This window comes from Ochotona princeps, chromosome 4 (assembly GCF_030435755.1).
Source record: "Ochotona princeps isolate mOchPri1 chromosome 4, mOchPri1.hap1, whole genome shotgun sequence".
NCBI classification, from domain to species: domain Eukaryota; kingdom Metazoa; phylum Chordata; class Mammalia; order Lagomorpha; family Ochotonidae; genus Ochotona; species Ochotona princeps.
In genome coordinates, this window is record NC_080835.1 from 11,235,431 (window position 1) to 11,257,720 (window position 22,290).

The 22,290-nt window shown below is 42.6% G+C and overlaps 1 protein-coding gene across 2 annotated transcripts in view; it reads left to right on the top strand.

The window, feature by feature from the left end:
- LPXN (leupaxin) overlaps positions 1–14,993 on the top strand; it is a 54,725-nt gene extending 39,732 nt beyond the window's left edge. The window contains exons 8-9 of one of the 2 annotated variants that reach the window (XM_058662995.1): positions 13,254–13,402; positions 13,713–14,992. In XM_058662995.1, the coding sequence (XP_058518978.1) occupies positions 13,254–13,402; positions 13,713–13,982 (419 nt within the window). In that variant the 3' untranslated portion in view covers positions 13,983–14,992. Of the gene's footprint in view, positions 1–13,253; positions 13,403–13,712 lie in introns of both variants that reach the window. The other variant, XM_004585284.3, reaches the window with a different exon arrangement.
- Positions 14,994–22,290: the final 7,297 nt, after the last annotated feature.

A 22,290-nucleotide genomic window follows, 5' to 3' on the forward strand; every position in this document is an offset into this window, starting at 1 on the left:
TTCTTGAAGGGGTTTTGGTAATACTGGGACATTATTAGCTTTGTTACACCAGGGTTTAGAAAATCTTTCCAAGGTCTATTGGCTGACCAAGACCACCTTAGTGCATCCACAGACCCCAACACTTGCTGCAAAGCTTGGCCAGGAGAGTGGTCCATTGTGTTGTGCTTTCTGTTCTCTGATGAAGCACTCAACGTCCATTGCTGGCCTAGATGATCTGGTTGTCATGTCTCCCACATGCATCTGGGCATGCTGTCCATCGCGCAGACGTCAGGAGCTGAGGAGGCCCAGTCCCGATACATGTAGTTCAGGGTCGGACCACTTATCTTACGATTTTTTTCTCTGACTGGCGTTTGAGTCAAGTGATTTAGCTGGGGAATCTTCAGACTTGATTCTTTTATGCTCCAGCTAGTGCTTGGTCCAGTTTGGTCTATTGCCCACACCAGCCAATGCACATACTAGTGGATGCAGCTGCCTGGTCAGTTTTGCTTCCAAACTCCATCTGGCATGTGCATTAATGGATGATGTAGCCAATCCCACCTCAGTCCTGACTTGTGTCCTCACCAGTAGGAGCAGCTTATGACTAGCAGGGGAGTTCCCCAAGTTACACTACCAGGCTCACTTCCAGACCCCAGATCTCATGTGTGCCGACAGGTAAGTCAGCCCCCTAGTCCTGACACTCACTAGTGGGTACTGCGGCCTAGCCCCACTGGCCCGTACCTATTCTGGATCTTGCTGGTAGGTGCTGTTGCTTAGCCCAGCCCGTCTTGAACTCATCCTGGCTCTTTCGAGTGCTGGCAGGTGCTGGGGTCTAGTCCAGGCCAGGCTGCCCCTAGTCTCAACACACATGCATGCTGATGGGTCCTGCAGCCTTGCCTGGCCTAGTACTCCTGGCCCTCCCCAGCCCTGGCTCTTGTGCTCACATGTGGGAGTTGTAGCCTAATACACGAGTCTCCAAAGTTCCTCTACTAGGTCTGTTCCCAACACAGAATCTTGAGTGTAACAGTGGGTGCTTTGAGCCAGAGTCAGTGCTCACTGGCAGATGTTGCAGCGTAGCCCAGCCTGGTGTGGCCCACACCCTGTCCTGGCACTTGCATGTGTTAGTGGTGCTGTGACCTGGCCCAGCCTGGCCTGCCCCCATACTAAGCCCACACACGTGCTGTGAACTGCAGCCTTTCCTGGCCTGGCCCATCTCCACCTCCAGCTTCCACGTTCTCCAGTAGAAGCTACAGTCCAGTAGGGAAGTTCCCCAAGTTCTACCAGGCCTGCTCTCAGCCTCGGATCTTATGCATGCCAGTGGGCACTGCAGCCTTGCTTGGCTTGGTCTGCTCACAGTCGTGGCCTTTGTATATTTTGGCAGCTGCCTCCCAGGCCCGAATCCTACAAGAATTGATGAGTTCTACGGTCCAACCTGGCTTGACTCATCACTGTCCTCAGCTGTCATGCAAACTGGTGTGTACTGTATTCCCATAGATGAAAGGACACAAGTCCCCTGCAGAATCTGCCCCATATCCAGTTCTCTCAATTTCCCTTGGGTGTTGCAGCCCAGCCTGATGTGACTCAGCTGCTGTCCTGGCACTTGCTGGTGGGTGTGGCCTTGCCCAGCCAGGCATGCCCCAGCCTCAGCTTTTACATGCACTGGTGGGTAGTGGGCGATGCTGCTTAGCCCAGCCCAGGTCTCACACATGACCCAAAAATGCTTTCCAGTTTCCACCCTCTAAACGACCTCATTTTAGCTCCTTCACCTCTCCACAAGCACTGTTCTGGATTTGTGAAGCCCAGAGAAGTCACTGTTCACCTATCAAACATGTCCTCAGTGGCCTTGACTCTAACACGTTTTCAGAACCCCTTTCCTGGGCAGTCTGCAGCCCACCTGCAACCCCTTCTCTACTGCATGGTGGCATATGGTGTGCCTGGAGGCTGGGATAATGTGTTCTGGCCTAGCATCCCTGCGCTGTGTTGCGTGGCAGTGCACCGAGTTCCCAGCATGTCATTTACAAAAGTAAAGAATAGAATAAGCAGCTATGCTGGCATACTGATGTAGTTAAAACAGATTTGGGTTAGCCAGACCCAGAGTGCATGCCAGCTGTTGGCTGCTTTTCTCCCAGCAGTGTAACACTTACCTTGATACAAGACAACCTAGGCTGTTGCCTACAGCTGGGGCTGTGATTACTATTAATGAACACTTATATAATCAATTTAAGATACAAAACACAAAAACAGCCCTTAGGTAGCTCAATTTTTTAAAAAAGATTTATTTATCTTACTTGAAATGCAAATTTACAGAGAGAAGGAGAGACAGAGAGAGGTCTTCTATCTGCTGCTTTACTCCCCAAATGGCTGCATTGGCCAAAGCCAGGCCAGCCTGAAGCTAGAAGCAAGGAACCTCCTCTGGGTCTCCCACATGGGTTCAGGGGCCCAAGGCATCAGACCGTCTCTGCTGCCTTCCCTGGTCATTGGTAGGAAGCTGGATCAGAAGTGGAGCAACTGGGACTCCAATGCATGCCCATTTAGGATGCTGGTGCCACAGGCAGATTAGACCCTTATTCAATCTATTAATAACTTAAATTTCCAACTATTTAAAAGTGGCATGGGCCCGGCAGCATGGCCTAGTGGCTAAAGTTCTCGCCTTGAACGCCCTGGGATCCCATATGGGCGCTGGTTCTAATCCTGGCAGCTCCACTTCCCATCCAGCTCCCTGCTTGTGGCCTGGGAAGGCAGTCGAGGACGGCCCAGTGCTTTGGGACCCTGAACCCGCGTGGGAAACCCGGAAGAGGTTCCAGGTTCCTGGCTTCGGATCGGCGCGCACCGGCCATTGCACTCACTTGGAGAGTGAATCATCGGACAGAAGATCTTCCTCTCTGTCTCTCCTCCTCTCTGTATATCTGACTGTAATAAAATAAATAAATCTTTAAAAAAAAAAAGTGGCAGCTACTCCTTCCCTCTGGTAGAACCTTCAAGCTGCAGAAGATCAGCAAAGGGGTATGACTTTACACCCCTCTCTCTCTTTTTAAAAAAAATTTTGGGGGGGCCCGGTGGTGTGGCCTAGTGGCTAAAGTCCTTGCCTTGAAAGACCCGGGATCCCATATGGGCGCCGGTTCTAATCCCAGCAGCTCCACTTCCTATCCAGCTCCCTGCTTGTGGCCTGGGAAAGCAGTCGAGAATGGCTCAAAGCTTTGGGACCCTGTACCGTGTGGGAGACCTGGAAGAGGTTCCTGGTTCCTGGCATCGGATCGGCGTGCACCGGCCGTTGTGGCTCACTTGGGGAGTGAAACATCGGATGGAAGATCTTCCTCTCTGTCTCTTCTCCTCTCTGTCTCTTCTCCTCTCTGTATATCTGACTTTGTAACAAAATAAAATCTTTAAAAAAATATTTTTTTTTTTGGAAAGTCAGATATACAAAGAGGATCAGAGAGAGAGAGGAGGATCTCCCGTCCACTGATTCACTCCCCAAGAGGCCTCAATGGCTGGAACTGAGTCAATCTGAAGCCAGAAGCCAGGAGCTTCTTCCAGGTCTCCCACATGCAGAGTCCCAAGGTTTTGGACCAGCCTTGAGTACTTTCCAGGCCACAAGCAGAGAACTGGATGGAAAGTAGAGCCCATGTGGGATCCTGGTACGTGTAAAAGGAAAGTCCTCTAAAGTCCTCCTGAAGTCCTCGCCACTAGGCTGTTGTGCTGGGCTGTTTGATCTCTTAATCTGCCTGTGACATCTATCTTCCTCAAGGATTTTTTTTTTTCATCTTGTCTGCCCTTCAGGGTTGACATGTGGGGGAGGAAGGAGATGAGAACAGAGGGCAAGGGAGTTCCCTCTTGGCTAGGGCTGCAGTTGGGTTGGTCGTGTGCTCTCTTGGCCTGGCTGATGTTTGACCCTTTTCTTAGATGCTTTTGTGGGTTGGTTGTAAGTCCAGTAGGGAACTCTTGATTTCCTTTTATGTGCCCTGACTGGCTTTGTCCCCTTGGCACACTCCTTTGAGGATATGTTATGCAGATTTTTTTGATGGAATTTCCCTCAGCTCTTGTTAAGGATCCTTTAGAAATGATTAAAATGTTCACTTGGAATTTCATTTAAGGAACATAGGAAATGTATACTTTTCTTGCATGGTCAATGGAATTGTAGTTCATTTTTTGCCATATATGTATTTGAATGCCCCATCAGACACCCCAAAGTAGTATTCTTTGCCAACATTTTGAAATAAAAAAAAAAAAGGCTGGGGTGGAGCAGAGAAGGAGGAATGGGATTCTTCACTGTTTAGCATTTCCAGTTTTACTTTAATTCCCATTTTTTGCAGCAGAAAACTTGAGCTCATTCTTCATGGTACCCACTCTTGCTGGTCACTAAGACTTGCTTGTTCAGTATTTCAGAAATAATCACTGCATCTGACCTCCAGCGGGATTTCAGGCCTTCCAACAATCGCATGTCTAGCCTTGGGAAGTATCTTGTATGTTCAGTCTCTCGGCCCTTCTGAGCTTGATGTTTATCGGCATCTTTGATCTGTAAGGATGCAGGTTTCAATTTTCTTACATTAAACTAGTTACCTGTTACCACCCCGAAGCTTACTTTATGCTTTTGATATACTTGTTACTGTTTCATTTGCTTGCATCTCCTTTGCTTTTCTCTTTTTCCTTATAAATATTTACAATTTACTTGCTTAATTTTTGTTGTTGTTGTTAGTGATATTATAGGAAGTAGTTCAGGATAATTCTACAAGCGTTCAGGACTTTCACCTATGAGGAGATTCTCCTAAATATTAGGTGTGGTGTTTTGTACATTGTTGACTTGTTCATTTGATCCACATCACAACTTATGAGAGCAAATTTATTCCATAATTTACTTAGTTATAAATGAGAAGACAAAACCTCATGAAGGTAAAATAATTTTCTGAAAGTCATACAGAGTCAGAGGTGGAATTTAAACTCAGATCTCATTTCTACAGATTCTGTTTACAACATCACATCTATGCTTTAATTAAAAACTCAGTTCTGCTATTGGTGTCTTCCTTTTCTTGGTACCAATATGATACACTTTGTTTCATGATATACCCAAATACAGAAGCACAAACATAATTCACCGGCAAAGCACTTTGAAATAATTCGCTTCTTTACTGGAACTTGTTCAATGCTTTCCACAAATTGTTATTCTACTTCTAGATTAAACTTCAGTTAATCAGCATCATTCATTGCAGCTTAATTGAATCATATTGAAATGTGTCACAATAAATCTGTATTGTCTGGGAAGCATGAAGGGCTGTGAGTTGGTGGAGTAGAACCATGGATGATTGTGATGTGGCAGGTGTCCAGCATCAGAACCGTGGGTTACAGAAGCGTTTCCAGTAGAGCTGTGCCCATTCCATGGGATGCCAAAAGGCACCATGAAAGTTCTTAATTCTGGTTTTTAACTTGGGTGTCTTCCAGGAAGACATGGCTTATAGAGTCATTTATGTAACTTTATACAGAAATGAAAGTCCCTTAAAATATTTATAGAGTCCTTTGGATAAAAGGGAGCTATATATTAATCAGAAACCCCCATTTGGTTGTATTTCTGTCTTTATCCCTGGCTTTTTCTAAGTGAGTTTCATACCATATTATCAGACCATTAATTGGGTGACATCCAACCTTATCCTAAATCACATAGTCACACACAGTTTCTATAATGACAGGCTAAGCACCAGCCCTCCTGAGAAATTAATTCAGTTGTATTTTTTCCCTTCCGTTCGGAGAGTTCTTTAAGGCTCACATTTCTAAGCAATCAGGTCTTATCCTCCTCCAGGGATTAGGTCCTCAGTGCCCACCTGTCTTCTCTTTAATTGTTCATTATCTGGGTCATGCAAGGGCTTTCTGATTTCCCCTATGACCAGCAGTGTCTCACTGGAGTCTAAATGCCTTCCTCCCTGTGACACCTTTAATTGTCAGTGTTTCTTATTCATCCTCCAGAGGTAATTGGCCCCAGAGAGCCTCAGCAGAAAGTAAGTGCTGAAACTTTGTCAGTTTTAGATTACTAAACACAGTTTGCCTGATTGCTTTTGATTCCTCTCCTGAGACTCACCCAAGTTGAAAAAGAGTAGTTAGTCCCTTCCTTTCCCACTCTAGAGACTTGCTTCCTTGCAGATACTCAGATGAGAGTCAATCCTAGGTTAGCTAGTATGTCTTACCCTTTTCTCAAGGAGTTCCTGCTTATAGGCCAGCTCAGATTGGTGTCACCTGCCTAATGGCACCTCAGTGTCACCTGGAGACTGGTTAGAACTATGGAAGTCTTAGGTCCCATTCTTCACCCACTGAATGAAAATTTCTGGGAGAGGACTCAATAATGTACACCTTAACTGGTTCTCAGGTGAGTGATGTGTGTTCAGGTTTGAGAAGTACGGTGCCACACAAAAGCAGGAAAGAAGATTGTGGTGTTTGTTAAATAGCAGGACTTCTTGCATTTAGTTTGCCTTAAGCAAACTCCAGAAATCGTTGGATAAAGTCAATAAAAGTAAAGCCAGCTCCTCTGTTTCTCTAGTTTAGTGAAAGATCATTGGGAAGCATAGACAATGACTAATTTGGAGGTCACCACCAAGGTGGACCAGCCTCTGCCTGTGGTTGGGTATCCCATAGGACACTGCTCTGAGTCCCAGCTGCTCCATTTCTGCTCCCTGCTAATGGCCAGTGGTCTGGGAGAGTATAGGATGGCTCAAGTGCTTGTGTGTCTGCACCCACATGGGAGACTCAGAAGAAATTCCTGGCTCCTGGCTTCAAGTTGGGCCTTGTTCTTGCTGTTGCCAGCTTTTGGAGAGTGAACCAGCAGATAGAAGGTCTCTCTCTGCTTCTCCTCTCTCTGTAACTGTGCTTTTCTGCTTTTCAAATAAGCGAATCTTTTTTTTTTTTTTTTAAAGAAAACTAGTTTAGGTATTTAGATTTATAGGCCTCAAAATTGTGCTAAATTGTCTACTTTTCAATGAAACATAGATTAGTAAAGGAAGATGTGTTAATGAATTGGTCAGAGGTAGTGGGATAACTGCAGCTTCTTGATCTGGCTGCTGCTATTTCATTTTCACACCGTCCAAGCAGATTTCATAGGTGATGCTTTGGTAGGCTGCTTCCCAGTCCTCCCTCCACTTGGCGCATGTGCTGTTCAGTAGAGCAAAGGAAGAGCACTCATATTCAAAAAAATACTGGGCTGTGATGCTGGAGCTCAGCTGATGCCCTCCCTCCTCAGAGAACAGTCAAATTAGAGATGAGACTTTGAAGTCAGACTTTAAAATCAAGCCTACGTTTGAATCTCAGCTCTTTTACTTTCAAGTCAGCTGTGTGTTACTTAGAGCTCCTGTTTTCTTACATATAAAATGGAGTTAAAACTTACTTTAGAGGATTGCTGTAAAGAACCTAATTTCAGTTTGGGACCCCGCACCCACAATGGGAGACCTGAAAGAGGCTCCTGGTTTTGGATCAGCTCAGTTCCTGCTATCACACCCATTTGGGGAAGGAACCAGCATATAGAACATCTTTTTCTCTTTCTGTAAATCTTCCTTTCAATGTAAATGAGTAAATCTTAAAAAACAAATCGCCACACTGTTTTCCACAGTGATGGCACTAATTTGCATTCCCGCCAACAGCGTGTGACTGTCCTTTGACACATTCACAGCCGCATTTGTTACTGTCTGCGTTTTGGATGTTAGGGTGAGATCTCATTGTGGTTTGGTTTCCACTCTAATGGTTAGCAATTTTTTTTCATGTATTTGTTGGCCATTTGTATTTCTGTTTTAGAATTGGCTACTGAGATTGTTTGCCCATTTCTAAATTTATTAATCACCCTTTTAAAAAAGTTTGCTGATATATTCAGGATATTAGTTCTTTGTCAGATATGTGGTTTGCAAATATTTTTACCTGTTCTACTGAGTGTCTCTTGATTCTATTGATTGTTTCCTTTTTTGGTACAAAAGCTTCCGAATTTGATACAGTCACATTTGTTTTGTTTTGCTTTTGTTTCCTGTTTTGGGGGTCTTTTCCAAAAAGCCATGCCCTACATTGAAGACTTGGAGTATTTCACCTACATTTTCTTCCAACAGCTTCATCATCTTAGATCTTAAATGTAGGTCTTTGAGCATTTAGAGTTGATTTCTGTGTATGCTGAGAGGTATGTATCTAATTTCATTCATATACATACACACACACACACACACACACATATGTATGATTAATTTCTGGACTCTTCTGTTCCATGTATCTGTGCTATCAGTTTTCATGTAATTCCATGCTACTTTAATTACTGTAGCTTCGTAGTATGCTGCAAGTCTGATTTTTCTTGTTCAGCATTGCTTTGGCTATTCTAAGTTTTTTTGTGATTCCATGAAAATTTTCGGACTGCTTTCTCTAATTCTGTAAAGAATGTCATTTGTATTTTTAAGGGATTGGATTGAATCTGTAAATTGCTTTAGATGTATACACATTTTAATTATATTTTTTCTTCCAATCCATCAGAGAGAAAAGTCTTGCCATTTTTTGTGTTCTTGATGATTTCTGTCTTCAATGTTTCATAAATTTCATAGTAGAGATTTTTTTTTACTTATTTGGTTGAATTAATTTGTAAGTATTTTAATTTTTATGCTGCTATTGCAGATGGGATTTCTTGATTTTTCTTTGAGTTTAACATTAGTATCCAAAAGCCTATTCTTTGTAACATTATTTTGTAACATGAAACTTTACTTAAATTTTAGTCTGATCAATTCTAACAACTTTCTGGTGGAGAGTTTAGGATTTTTGTTGTACAGCATCAGCATCATTTCCTCTGCGACTATGGGTAATTTGGCTTCCTCTTTTCTGATTTTGATGCCCTTTATTTTTTTCTCTTCTCTGATTGCTTTTGTTGAATCTTCCAGTAATGTATTGAATAGTAGTAGCAGAAGTGGACATCCTTATCTTGTTCCAGATCTAAGGGCAAATATTTTTGGCTGTTCTCCACCTGGTATGATAGTGGCTATTTGTGATATATAGCCTTTATAATTTTGAGGACTACTCCCTTTCTGCCTAGTTCGTTGACAGTTTTTATCATGAAGGAGAAGTTGAATCTAACGTTTTTTCTGTGTTGATTGAGATGACCATGTGGTTTTTGTTCTTGACTCTTGTGACTTATGATGTTCTTCAGTGATGTGTAAACATTGATTCCACTTTGTATTTTGGGGATAAATCCCACTGGATTGTGATATATGACCTTTTTGACATTGTTTTGGATTTGATTTGCTTCTATTTCGCTGAGAATCTTTGCGTCTGTTTTCATTACATGTACAGATCAGTGGTTTTCTTTTTGTGCTGTGTGTTTTGTTATGGTTTCAAAGTAATGCTGGCCTCAGAGAAGGAGTTTGGCAGAGTTCCATCCTCCCCAATATCTTGAAATACTTTGAAGAGTATTGGAGTTACTTCCTCTTTGGATATTTTATAGAATTTAGTAATAAAGCCACCAGGCTTGGAACTTTTCCTTGTTGGAAGACTTGAATATTGCTTCAATCTCATTGCTTGTTACAAGTCTTTTTAGGTTGTCTGTATCTTTTTTTTTTCTTTTTAAAGGATTGATTTATTTTTATTGGAAAGTCAGATTTACAAAGAGAAGGAGAGAGCAAGATCTTCCATGCCATGATTCATTCACCAAGTTGCTGCAGTAGCTGGAGCTGAGTCAGTCCAATGCAAGGAGCCAGGAACTTCTGGGTCTCCCATGTGGGTGCAGGGTCCCAAGGCTTTGGGCTGTCCTCTACTGCTTTCCCAGGCCACAAGCAGGGAGCTGGATGGGAAGTGGAGCAGCCAGGACACAAACTGGTGCCCATATGGGATCCCAGTGCATGCAAGGTGAGGATTTAGCCACTAACCTGTTTCACAAGATCCTGTCCATTTTTTCTTGATTTAATGTTGGCAAGTTGTGGGCCCCAGTGCAGTGGCCTAGCAACCAAGGTCCTTGCCTTGCACATGCCAGGATCCTATGTGGACACCACTTCGTGTCCCAGCAGCCCCACTTCCCATCCAGCTCCCTGCTTGTGGTATGGGAAGGCAGTTGAGGATGGCCCAAAGCCTTGGGACCCTGTGCCTGCATGGGAGACCCTGAAGAGGCTCCGGGCTCCTGGCTTCAGATCGGCTCATCTCCGGCCATTGTGGTACTTGGAGAGTGAATCAGCGGATGGAAGATCTTTCTCTCTTTGTTTCTCATCCTCTCTATACATCTGACTTTCCAATTTAAGAAAAAAATCTTAATGTTGGCAAGTTGTAAGAATACAGGAATTTATCCTTATCTTTGAAGTTTTCCAGATTATTAGCATATAGTTCTTCACTGAAGTTTTTTATATTTCTTGGTATTTTAGTGGTGTTGGTTGTAATGTTTCCTTATTCATCTTTGATTTTGTGGTTTTTTCTTTTATTTTTTTCTTTGTTAGATCTGGTTAGAGATTTGTCTATTTGGTATATTTTCTCAAAACCCAACCTTTTGTTTTGTTGATCTTCTGTATTGTTTTCTTAGTTTCAATTTTATTTCTGCTCCGATCCTTATTATTTCTTTTCTCCTGCTGATTTGGGATTTGGCTTGTTCTTGTGTTTTTAAGTCTCCAAGATACATCATTAAATCTTTAATTTGAGATGTTTCTCTTCCTTAATGTAACACTTAATACTGTAAACTTTCGTCTTAATACTGTATCCCACAGGTTTTGATACTTTTCCATTTCCTTTTATTTCAAGGAGGTTTTTGATTTTTTTTTAATTTCTTGAGTGATCTATTCAATAGCATGTTTAATTTCCAAGTATTTATGAGTGTTGCATTATTGTGTTGTTGATTTCTAGTTTTACCACTTTATAATAGTCTGAGGAGATACATGGTATGATTTCAATCTTTTTAAATTTGCTGAGACTTGATTTGTGGCATAATAATGTGGTCTATCCTAGAAAATGTTCCATGGGCTAATGAGAAGACTGGGTACTCTGTTGCTATCGGGTGAAATGTCCCATAAATGCCTCTCACATCCATTTGCTCAATGATATCTTTTTTTTTTTTTTTTTTTTAAGATTTTATTCATTTTATTACAGCCAGATATACAGAGAGAAGGAGAGACAGAGAGGAAGATCCTCCGTCCGATGATTCACTCCCCAAGTGAGCTGCAACGGGCCAGGGCGCGCCGATCCGAAGCCGGGAACCCGGAACCTCCTCCAGGTCTCCCACACGGGTGCAGGGTCCCAATGCATTGGGCCGTCCTCGACTGCCTTCCCAGGCCACAAGCAGGGAGCTGGATGGGAAGTGGAGCTGCCGGGATTAGAACCGGCGCCCATATGGGATCCCGGGGCTTTCAAGGCGAGGACCCTAGCCGCTAGGCCATGCCGCCGGGCCCAATGATATCTTTTAAGTGTAATATAGCCTTATTGATTTTATGTCTGGATGATCTGCACACTGATGAGAGTGGAGTGTTGATGTCATCCACTGTTATTGTATTGGAGTCTCTCTTCCTCTTGGTCAACTAGTATTTGGTGTATGCATTTGAGTGGTCTTGTGTTGGGTACGTATATGTTTATAATTGCTATTTCTTTTTGCTAAATTGAATCTTCTCAAAATATAATGTCCTCCTTTATCTTGTTTTGCAGTTTGATTTAAAGTCTGTTTTATCTTTTATCTGTTTTATCTGAGGTAGCTACTCCTGGTTAGTTTTGGTTTCAATTTCCCTTGTGTATCTTTTTGTATCCCTTCACTTTCAGTCTATGTGAATCCTTGTTTGTGAAGTGAGTTTCTTGTAGGCAACAAATAGTGGGGTTGTAGTTTTTTATTCCTTTGACCAATATAAGTTTTTAAGGTATTCACATTCAAGGTTAGTACTGATGGATAAGAACTAAGACCTGTCATGTTATTCCTTGGATAATGATTCTGTATGTTCTGTTAATGAATTAGTTAATGACACATGTCTCATGTTTACTTCTTTTTTAAAAAGCATATTTTTATTATTTCCCATGACATATTTTTGTAGGAATAGGGATTCCCATCTTGCCCTCACATTTCTTCCTCTCTTCCCCTCTATTTTCTCCACATTATTGTAGTAGTATAGCCCTTTAGTAACAGTTACAAGTTTAAGATTTGACTGTTCAAGTATATCATGGAATTGCAGGTGTAGCCAATGATAGAAAATCTAGTATTGTTGTCATTTGACTGTCTCAGTGGGAGTTCCCCATTTACTCAGAAGTAGAGCTGCAGACTGGATATCTTCACTTCCTGGAATGCTAGTTTGTCTGTGAGAGTCTCTGTGTGTGTCTGTTTGTTCACCTGTGTGTCTGTTAGTTTTATATTTTGCCTGAATGTTACCTTATATCAGAGAGAATATGTAATGTTTGTCTTTTTGGGATTGGCTTATTTTACTGAGCATCATGGTCTCTAGCTGGGACCATTTTATTGCAAATGGTAGAATTTCATTCTTTTGTTTACTTCTAATGCAGGACATAATTCAGAATTTCTTGTAAGACTGGTGGTGAATTCTCTCAGTTTTTGCTTAGCTGGAGAATACATTATTCTTTACTTCTAAAGGCTAGCTTTACTGGATATAATATTCTCGGCTGGAAGGGGTTTTTGTTTGTTTTCTTTTAAGACCTTGAATATATCATCGCACTGTCTCTGGCTGGAAGGTTCCCATTTGTGAGTCTGCTGTCACACAGTTTACCTGGTTTTCCTTTATGTGTAACTCGATGTTTTTCTCTTGTTTTGGGGATTTTTTTCTCTTCTTTGACAATTTGATGACAATATCTTGGAGAAGACCTTTTGAATCGAGTCTGCTTGTGTCTGGATGGCTTTGTTTCTTTTAAAACCAGCAAAATTTTTAGGCATTATTTTATTTAGCAGGTTTTTCTAGGCCTTTTTACTTTTCTTCACGTTCAAGAATACCTATTATATGAATATTTGGTTGCTTAGTGGTATCTGTATTTCTTGTAGACTCTCAGGCACACCTGTATGAGACATGGGCATCTTAATGACGTGTTGCTCCCTAGGCCATGCTGTCTTACGGTCTGCAGCAGAAATATCCAAGACCAAGGGAATGCTTAGCACAGAGACATTGAGGAGGAACAGTTGTTACCTTACACAATGCTAAAACACATTGCTTGTACTATGTCATTTATTTTTTATAACATGTTGAGGTAGGGTCCTATAATTAGCCCAATTTCAAGTAGAGTCACTGGGTTTAGGAAAGTATGACTGTAGATCATTGGTGCCTTCTCATTCTCTAACATGGCTTTAGGGTTCAGACTGTGACTCCTTGATTTTATCTTTCCAGGCTTTCACGAGAAAGACAAGAAGCCATATTGCCGAAAGGATTTCTTAGCCATGTTCTCTCCCAAGTGTGGTGGTTGCAACCGCCCAGTGTTGGAGAACTACCTTTCAGCCATGGACACCGTCTGGCATCCTGAGTGCTTTGTGTGTGGGGTCTGTATAGCCTGCATCCTCATCTATCCTTTGGGTTCAGGGAAAGTCAGGGTTCTTCTCTTCTAGAGGAGGAGCTCCTCATAGCCCTAGATGAGGCATCTATGTGGGAGGACTTCCCAAGGGGGAAACGAAGACAGCCTTTGTGTGGGCATGTGCTGGTCTGCTGACTAAGAGGGACATGCTAGCCTCATTTGTCAGGAATCCAAATGAAATGCCTGCAGCTAGCTGTACTGTCAAGGCTGAATATTGGACTTTGCTGATGACTCACCTCTTACTGTGTTCCTTGCTTCTCCCACCCCACCCCAAACAGGACTGCTTCAGCGGTTTTTCTACTGGTTCCTTCTATGAACTGGATGGACGTCCGTTCTGTGAGCTGCATTACCACCAGCGCCGAGGAACCCTCTGCCGTGGATGTGGGCAGCCTATCACTGGCCGCTGCATCAGCGCCATGGGGCACAAGTTCCACCCTGAGCACTTTGTATGCGCATTCTGCCTGACACAGCTGTCGAAGGGCATCTTCAGGGAGCAGAATGACAAGACCTACTGTCAGTCTTGCTTCACCAAGCTCTTCTCTCTGTAATCTCAGCTGACCCACAGCCTCTTCAGGTCCCCGTTACAACTGAAAGGTAGTGACCTGTGGCTTCATGTGTTTACAGATTGAAGGCAGTGAGCAAATAAGGGAACTTGCAGTTGTTATATGTACAGGCGTATAGTCTTTATTTTTAATACTTAGGTTTAGATCTGGGTCCTGGTAACAGTCCCCATAAGACGGTTTTTTTTTTCACATACACAGTTTCTTTCACTGCTGGTTTTCTTAGATTTCTCCTTTTCCACTACGGCTGATGTCCCTGCTCCTAACTGTCCTCTCCCATGCTTCCTGCATTTCCCTGTGGCACGCTATTCCACGTTCACTGCCACGATTTTATCCTTACTCTCAGGAACATAAAACCGTTCTCAAGCACCCTGTTTCTCCCTCCAGTGCATTTCTCATTTTCAAGAGGAAGTAACCTTTAAATAAAATAAATAAATAAATTAGCTGTGGTTTTAATGACTCATTGTCATACTTGTTTGGTAGATAAACTTGCCTTTTTGCTTGTTATATACTATGCACTTTGAATTAAATTTGTACTCTTGTGTTTTCCTCCGTATAATGGGGATTTAAAAATACTAGCAGTAATTAAAAGCAAGGGCTCTTTACTTTAGACCCATAATCATCACATATGTTTGGATGTAGATGATTGGATCCTATTAAAAAAACAAAACTTTATAAAATTGTTTTCTTCACATTGATTACATAAGGAGAGCATCTGACTCTCCGTTGGGTTAGAAGTTCAAACACCCATCTCCCTCTACTTCACAAACACAAGTCTGAACACAAATTAAAGCCTGTTCTCAGAGTTTCTTTAAGAAGTGGTGCTGTAAGGGATTTTGTCATTCTGAGGGCTGGGTTAGGGAAGGCACGGCCCAAAGAAAAACTCTGCAAGTGCCTTCCTCATGTCTTCACAGTTTGTTACTAACACTGCGTGAGGAGTCATCCTTCCTTAGAGACGATACTGATAAAACCTGTGCTTTTCTATTATTGAAAATAATTTCTTGATTAATTGTTATAACAAAAAACAATCTTTTAGATTTCTTTATTTTGAAGTAATTTACAAAAATGTCTTTGTTGGTATTTGTAAATATGTGAATAAAATTTTTTAAAATTGGAGACAAATGAAATTAAAAGATATGTTTAGGGCCTGGCACAGTAGCCTGTTGGCTAAAATCCTCACCTTGCATGCGCCAGGATCCCATATGGGTGCCTGTTTGTATCCCGGCAGCTCCACTTCCCATCCAGCTCCCTGCTTGTGGCCTGGGAAAGTGGACGAGGACGGCTGAAAGCCTAGGGACCCTGCACCCATGTGGGAGACCCGGAATAAGCTTCTGGCTCTGCGCTTTGGATCAGCTCAGCTCTGGTCACTGCAGTCACTTGAGGAGCAAACCAGTGGATGGAGGTCTTCCTCTCTGTAAATCGGACTTTCTAATAAATAAATAAATAACTATTTTTAAAGATAAGTATTTTGTGCAAAATATCTTGACATCTGTACCTAATTCTTTTAGTGTACACCTTCTGTGGACTTTCTGAAGACTCTTCTTTGGCATGGATTTCAATATATCTCTTCACCAATATAAACTTACCTTCTAATGCCATTTTCCACGTACATTTTGGAATGGCATCAAATTTGGCATCTTTATTTAAATCATTATTGGAAAGAGTACTTAAAAACAGGAATGGACTAAATGATTCTTGCCTGGTTTTATTGTATCTGTGTTATTTGTTGGGACAGGTAATAAAGGAGTTTTGAGAGTCAAGAGGAAGTAGTACCAGTTACTTCTGTAAACTAGAAACTCCAAGTGTATGTAAGAAATGTGGGGGGTCACGCAGAAGTACAACCATCTGGGCTTCTATCTTGTTTGGCCAGCTGAGACTTCCAGGCTATGCAAAATGCACATTTAACTTCTAAACATCCCTTTTACAGTATCTTCACTCTATGATGTCATGTGCAGGTGTTAGTATGATAGTGTTCATAGTTGCCATGGCAATTTGACAAAGTAAACTTAGGAATGTAGCATTAAAAGGAATGTGCAGGTGCTGTAACTGCTTTTAGTGAATAACTATTTTGAAATTTTCAGTGGAATCTAAAAATTAAAGAATATCAGAAAAGCTAGAACTCATTAAGCTGTAAAGACTTCTCACAGTGAATGTATGTGGTTATATTTGTTCAAGAAGAGATAGTGAAGGGGCCAGTGCAGTGGCATATGGGTACAAATCCATGTCCAGTCCCTGCTTGTGACCTGGGAAAGTAGCAGACTGGAATCTGGCAAGGTGAGTTTCTGCTGAAATTTCTCTTCCTTGGCTTACATGTAGCTGCCGCCTTTATGTGTTCTCTGTTTCCCTCAAGGGAGGGACGGAACACTGCCTAGAGTCTCTTCTATTAATGATCTTAATTTTATCTGTTCAATGTCCCATCCTTATGATTTCATTTAAAATTATTTAATTCCTTACAACAAACACAACCATACCGGCTTTCATGTATCTAGGAGGACCACATACACTCAGTTCATAGCATCTGGAAAATTTCTCCTTAAAGAAAATAGGTATACGAAAAGTTGAGAAAGGAAAAAAAGAGGACATTTATCGTGATTCTGAGGCAGAATCTCAGACACTTTTCTGTGCTTCGGAAGTCGGGAGTGATGATTTCTATTATGTTCAACAACCCTTAGAAAATAGGATTTTTATTCACTGGAAATGCTCTTATATATTCACACATGAGTAAAGAAATATATGAAGATCAAAAATAGAAACGAGCTTAGGGACAGTTTTCCATAAGATAATCCAACAATTCTAAAAAGGAGGAAAAGTAGGTGAGGATAAAGAGGAGAATACAACAGAACTTGTGAGTTGGGCAAGGTGAAGTTCCCAGAGCTGCTAGAAAAATGGAACATGTGGAAATAAAAAGGGTAATGGTCAGGTTTTTTTTCTTTTAATGAGAAAGGTAGACTACAAAGAGAAGGAGATACAGAGAAAGATCTTCCGTCCACTGGTTCACTCCCAAGTGCTTGTAATGGCCAGAGGTGAGCTGATTTGATGTCAGCAGGCAGGAGCTTCCTCCGGGTCTCCCAAATGGGTGCAAGATCCCAGGGCTCTGGGCCGTCCTCGACTGCTTTCCCAGGTCACAAGTAGGGAGCTGCATGGGAAGTGGAGCAGTTGGGAAACGAACTGGTGCCCATGTGGAATCCTGGTGCAGGCAAGGTCAGGATTTAGCCACTAGACTATTGTGCTGGACCCAGCTTTTGTTTTTATAAGATTACTGATTTTTATTTGAAAGGTAGATTTTACAGAGAAGGTTGGAGAAATGGAAAGTGAGAGGTCTTCCACCGCTGAATTGCTCCCCAAATGGCTTCAGTGGCCAGAGCTGAGCTGAGCTGATGCTGGAATCCAGGAGCTTTTCCCAGGCTCCCTCATGTTTACAGGGACCTAAGGAGTTGGGCCATCCTCAGCTGCCTTCCCAGGCCATAAGCAGGTGGCTGGATTGGAAGTGGAGCAGTTGGGAGACAAACCGACACCCGTACAGGATTCCGTATCACAGGTGGAGGATGAGCTTGCTTTGTCATTGCATCAATTCCAGAGTCAGTTAGCTTTTCGTTACTGGAGAGGAGATTCCAAAGAAGAAAAGATGTTTGTTAGTTTTTAGTTGACAGGTTTTGGCTTACAGTTGGAGGTACATAGTCCAATATTCCAAGATTAGGGCAGCCCCATCAGTCCAGTGTGAGAAGGAGATTGGCAGAGGCCAAACAGAGATAGATGCAGGAAGCACGCTTGGCTTACGTAACCATCCCTATGAGGACCGTCACCTTCGGAGAGCAAGCTCCAACAGCCTCCTGCCAGGCCTATCTGTCAGATACACTCTCCACCCTGAGTCTGTCCCGTGTTAACATAACACTCTGCAATGTAAACATTACTGTCAGTTCTAGGAGCCAAATTCCAATCCATAACAGACACAGAGCACAACCTCTGTGAAGGAAAGCAAGGTTGTGTGTAGGCCAGGCCTGTGGCTCAGTCCATTTACACAACCCGGCGATGCTGTGGATCATCTTGGAGTGTCTCTTAGTTTGCACTTTCCTACAAATAGACCTTGAGACAAGGACATGTGCACTGTCTATTCCGGAGGTGATCTCCGTATACGCAGGTAGGAGAGTGAGGAGGCAGGGCAGCAAAGGTAAACAAGACAATGCAACACACAGATTGCAGCTCTGGGTGGTTAGAAGTCAATACCTTTGAGTGCATCTGGGACTTGTCATAGGACATCAACACTCACCCCCCAACCCCACCACTGTGTGCAAGCTGAATGTGTTTCCATGTCTAAGTGATAGATATATAGGTGTCTGAGAGTGTCTATTAGCTGTTTATTCTAAGATGTCTTCTTAAATGTCTATTCTAAGTCTACTGATGTGAACAGAAAGCATTGATGTTCACCTACAAGTGAATACCAACAGATATGGATGGGGAACTGATAGCATCCGTTGGGGAACTGCAGAGGTAATTATGATACTTTGAAAGTGTGGTAAGGCATTCATTTTCAAAACTTCATTATAGTCCAAGTCCTAGGATGATTCTTGTGTTTTATGGAGGGTAGTGGTGGCAGAAGAGATTGGTGAAGGAAGATCACAGCAAGTATCATTAGTTCCATTTGTGAACGGAAAAATCGACCACTTGAATAGACCAAAGCCACTAAATTTGATGGCAAAACTACAGCCAGTATCCAAGTTTGCTAATTCCATGTCTGGGCTGCTATCTCTTAGTTTCTGTATTAGCGATGTAAAGCTCCTCTAGGAAATATGGCCCAGGAAATGAATTTTCCAAGGATAAGCAAGGGTGCTAGGGCATTAAAGTAATCTAGCTGTGCAAGCTGTGTTATTTCGAGGGTATGTCAAGAAGAGCAGCCCTGGCTTCAGACTCAAGTTTAAGTGTTGCTTCCACCTCTCACAGACTGTGTAAACCTTGGTTAAGCCGCTTGTTTTCCCCCCACCTCAGTTTCATAATATGCTAAGTGTGGGTGATAATACTTCCCATGTGGGTTTGCCAAGAGGATTAACTGAGATAATAAAAGACAGAGGATTTTGTAAACCAGCAAGTATCATATGTAAAAGGCATTAGTGAAATAGTTTAAGAGCTACATGGAGAAGTCAACGCAGCATCCAGCCCCAGCATTTCCATGGAAACAGTAAAACCACAGCAGGTTCTTAGGCTTTTTTTTTTTTTATGATTTTAGAAGTCTGTTTTTTAGGGCTCAGGATGGAAGTGGGTGGAATCCAAAAGCCTGAGAGATTAAGAGAAGTGCTTGGGTTTGAGCTCATAATCTTCCTTTTCTGTAACAAATTGAAAAAGTAATGCTCAGGAGTGAGTGATTTCAGAAATCCATGAAGTTAGTTGCATCCCAAAGGTAGAAAAGATCTAACCCAGGTGAAGGAACCACAGCCATGAGGAAACAGTTCAGAAATCTTCTAAGGACAAGATTTGTATGATTCTCCAATGATCTAACCACAATCCAAGGGAAAATTCTAAGAGAATCTTTGAAACCACTAGTACTTCCTTCATCATTAGAGCTAGGACTGCACAGCAAGATGGTGTCACTCTGTTGGCCAATCCCAAATCTGCCAAAGAGAAAATTGCATTGTGTGTTTGGGTGTGTCCCATCATTTTGGACTCATGCTTTTGAGTTAGTGTTGACAGGCGGGGGGAACTTGACAATGTGGGTCTTGATCTCAGGAATGATTCTCTGCCCAAGCTGTCACATGCTACCGTCCCTTCATAAATACCATTGAGATCTTGCTAACCCTTCATCTCTTCACTCTGGGGACGTGAAAGTCAACTCAGTGGACTAAGGACAAATACATTTCCCTGATGTGGGTTTCATAGTGAATATCTCTGTGCCTAACCTATTAAATAGAGAAAAAGGTAGCATCTTTTTTTGCATAATTTGTCATGTCCAGGCAGTGTTCTATGTTCCAGGAGAAAGCCTAAGAGGAGTGAGCATTGGGCCTGGCGGCATGGCCTAGTGGCTAAAGTCCTCGCCTTGAATGCCCTGGGATCCCATATGGGCGCTGGTTCTAATCCCGGCAGCTCCACTTCCCATCCAGCTCCCTGCTTTTGGCCTGGGAAGGCAGTCAAGGACAGCCCAATGCTTTGGGACCCTGCACCCACGTGGGAGACCTGGAGGAAGTTCCTGGTTCCTGGCTTCGGATCGGCGCGCCCTGGCCCATTGCGGCTCACTTGGGGAGTGAATCATCAGATGGAAGATCTTCCTCTCTGTCTGTCCTCCTCTCTGTATATCTGACTTTGTAATAAAAATAAATAAAAATCTTTAAAAAAAAGAGGAGTGAGCATTATTTCTACCCTCCAAAGATTTACAGTTTAGTGCTGAATACAGGTGCGCCCTTACATAACGATGACCTCCCTGGACACAGACGTCAAGGTCATGGAACACAAGGAATACAAGGACGGGAAAAGCTGGATGGGGAGGTGAAAGAAGGCCTGCGCACAAAACTAAGAAACAACACTTGGAACAGTGCAATTAGGACACATGCATGTTCTTATCAACTCGGAAAGTCACGTCACCATGGAAATCACTGTAATTTGAATCGACACGTGAAAGGCATAAACCTACAGCCTGAGGGAGCAGCAAGAACTAAGGTGATGGAGAAACATACCCATGGTGTGGTCGATGGAAGGGCTGGTGCACTGGGGCTCTGCTCTGTGCCAGACACCGTGAGTCAGGCACTTAGAAGTGCAGATCGAGAGTAAGTTATGCAGAGGTTATTAAGGAAAAAAAGAACTGGAAAACTTTTGGGATGAGACTACTTTACATGGCAGGCTAGGTAGGATGGATAGTATCTTATAAGCAACAATCAAGTCTGTGAAAGCAGAAATCCTTATTACCAACACCCTTCTCTGCACAGCTCAGAGCACAAATAATTCCTCCATATTTGGAACTTTTTGTGCAAATTACTTAAAGGTAGATCCAGCCCAAAACTGGATTGACCGTGATGTCAAAGATCATTGTGTGGTTAACCACACCTGGCAGTGGGCAGTGGCAGTAACCATGGTATCTCTAAAAATACAACTTAAAATATGAAATTTTTAAGAATTTGAAGAGGGCAACCAAAGGGCAACAAACACTATGCTTATGTGTCTGTCTGTGCAGCTGTACCTTCACCATTGTGGCGTGTCCTTGAGAACACAGCTGGAGTGGAATGGACTAGTTAAGGCCATGGCTTGAGGAGACAATGAGAAATGAGGTGAACTTCTGTTGATCACTTTGGAGGCTAGAAGGGAGAATACTGGTACGGCACAGAAATATATTGGGGCTGGAAAGCAACGCTGAAATTTTGGGGGAGAAAGGGATGGTAACTAAGGCATGACTTTGGACAAATAAGGTAGCAGTGCTTAAGGCTGGGTGCTGGGTGAGGAAGTAACTGTGGAAGATGTGGGGAAACTGTGCTGCTTCCTCTCCCCACCCCTCCAAAAGAGAGGGGAGATGTTCTGAGATGGTAAAGTGGAAGAGGACAGGATGGGTTTGGATGGAGAGAGCGAAGTGAACATTAGACAGCCTTGATCTTCATCTAGGTGAGGGAGATAACAGCGACAGAGCACAGACAGACAAGCATTGTTCAGTCAGCAGATCAATGCATAGAAGTCAATGAGAGGTCATAGGGTTTCTGCTGTGTCACTAGTCAGCTGTGTGACTTGGAGACTGCTTCATTTCTTCTAGTGTCACTTTTTGACTAAATTGGCTATTTATATTAATCGCACTGGGCTTAGCATTCTAAATACATTCACTAAAGCCATCAATTCTCTCAGCAACTCAGACTGAGAGAGAGAAGGCTGGAGATGTTGAGTGCCTTCTAGAGCTGGAACTTGAGCCTGTGCATCCGGTTCTAAAATTTTAAATTAAATTTTAAATTTTAAATTTAAATTTTAAAATTTTAATTATCACCTATGGACTGCCGTACCTTCTGTGGCTTATCACCTAGCTGATAATGTTCCAAGAGATGTGATCATAAAATTAAGTCTTTAGACAGACTTGTAGCTTCTTAGTATTTTTCATAATGTCACATCATTACTCTTCTGTGAAGCTAGTAGTTCATGCTACAGGGAACACGAAAACTCCCTCTTCAAGTCTTGGGCTGGGAATAGCACATGGCATGAAAAGCCCGAAATGGCCTCCAGGTGGCAGCATTGACTCAAAGATAAATCGGTGGACACATTGGTCCTTGGTCTGGAGCTAATCCTTTTTTTCCTGTTTGAAAATGAAGAGTAAACTTGAACTTGTGATGAAGCTAAATGG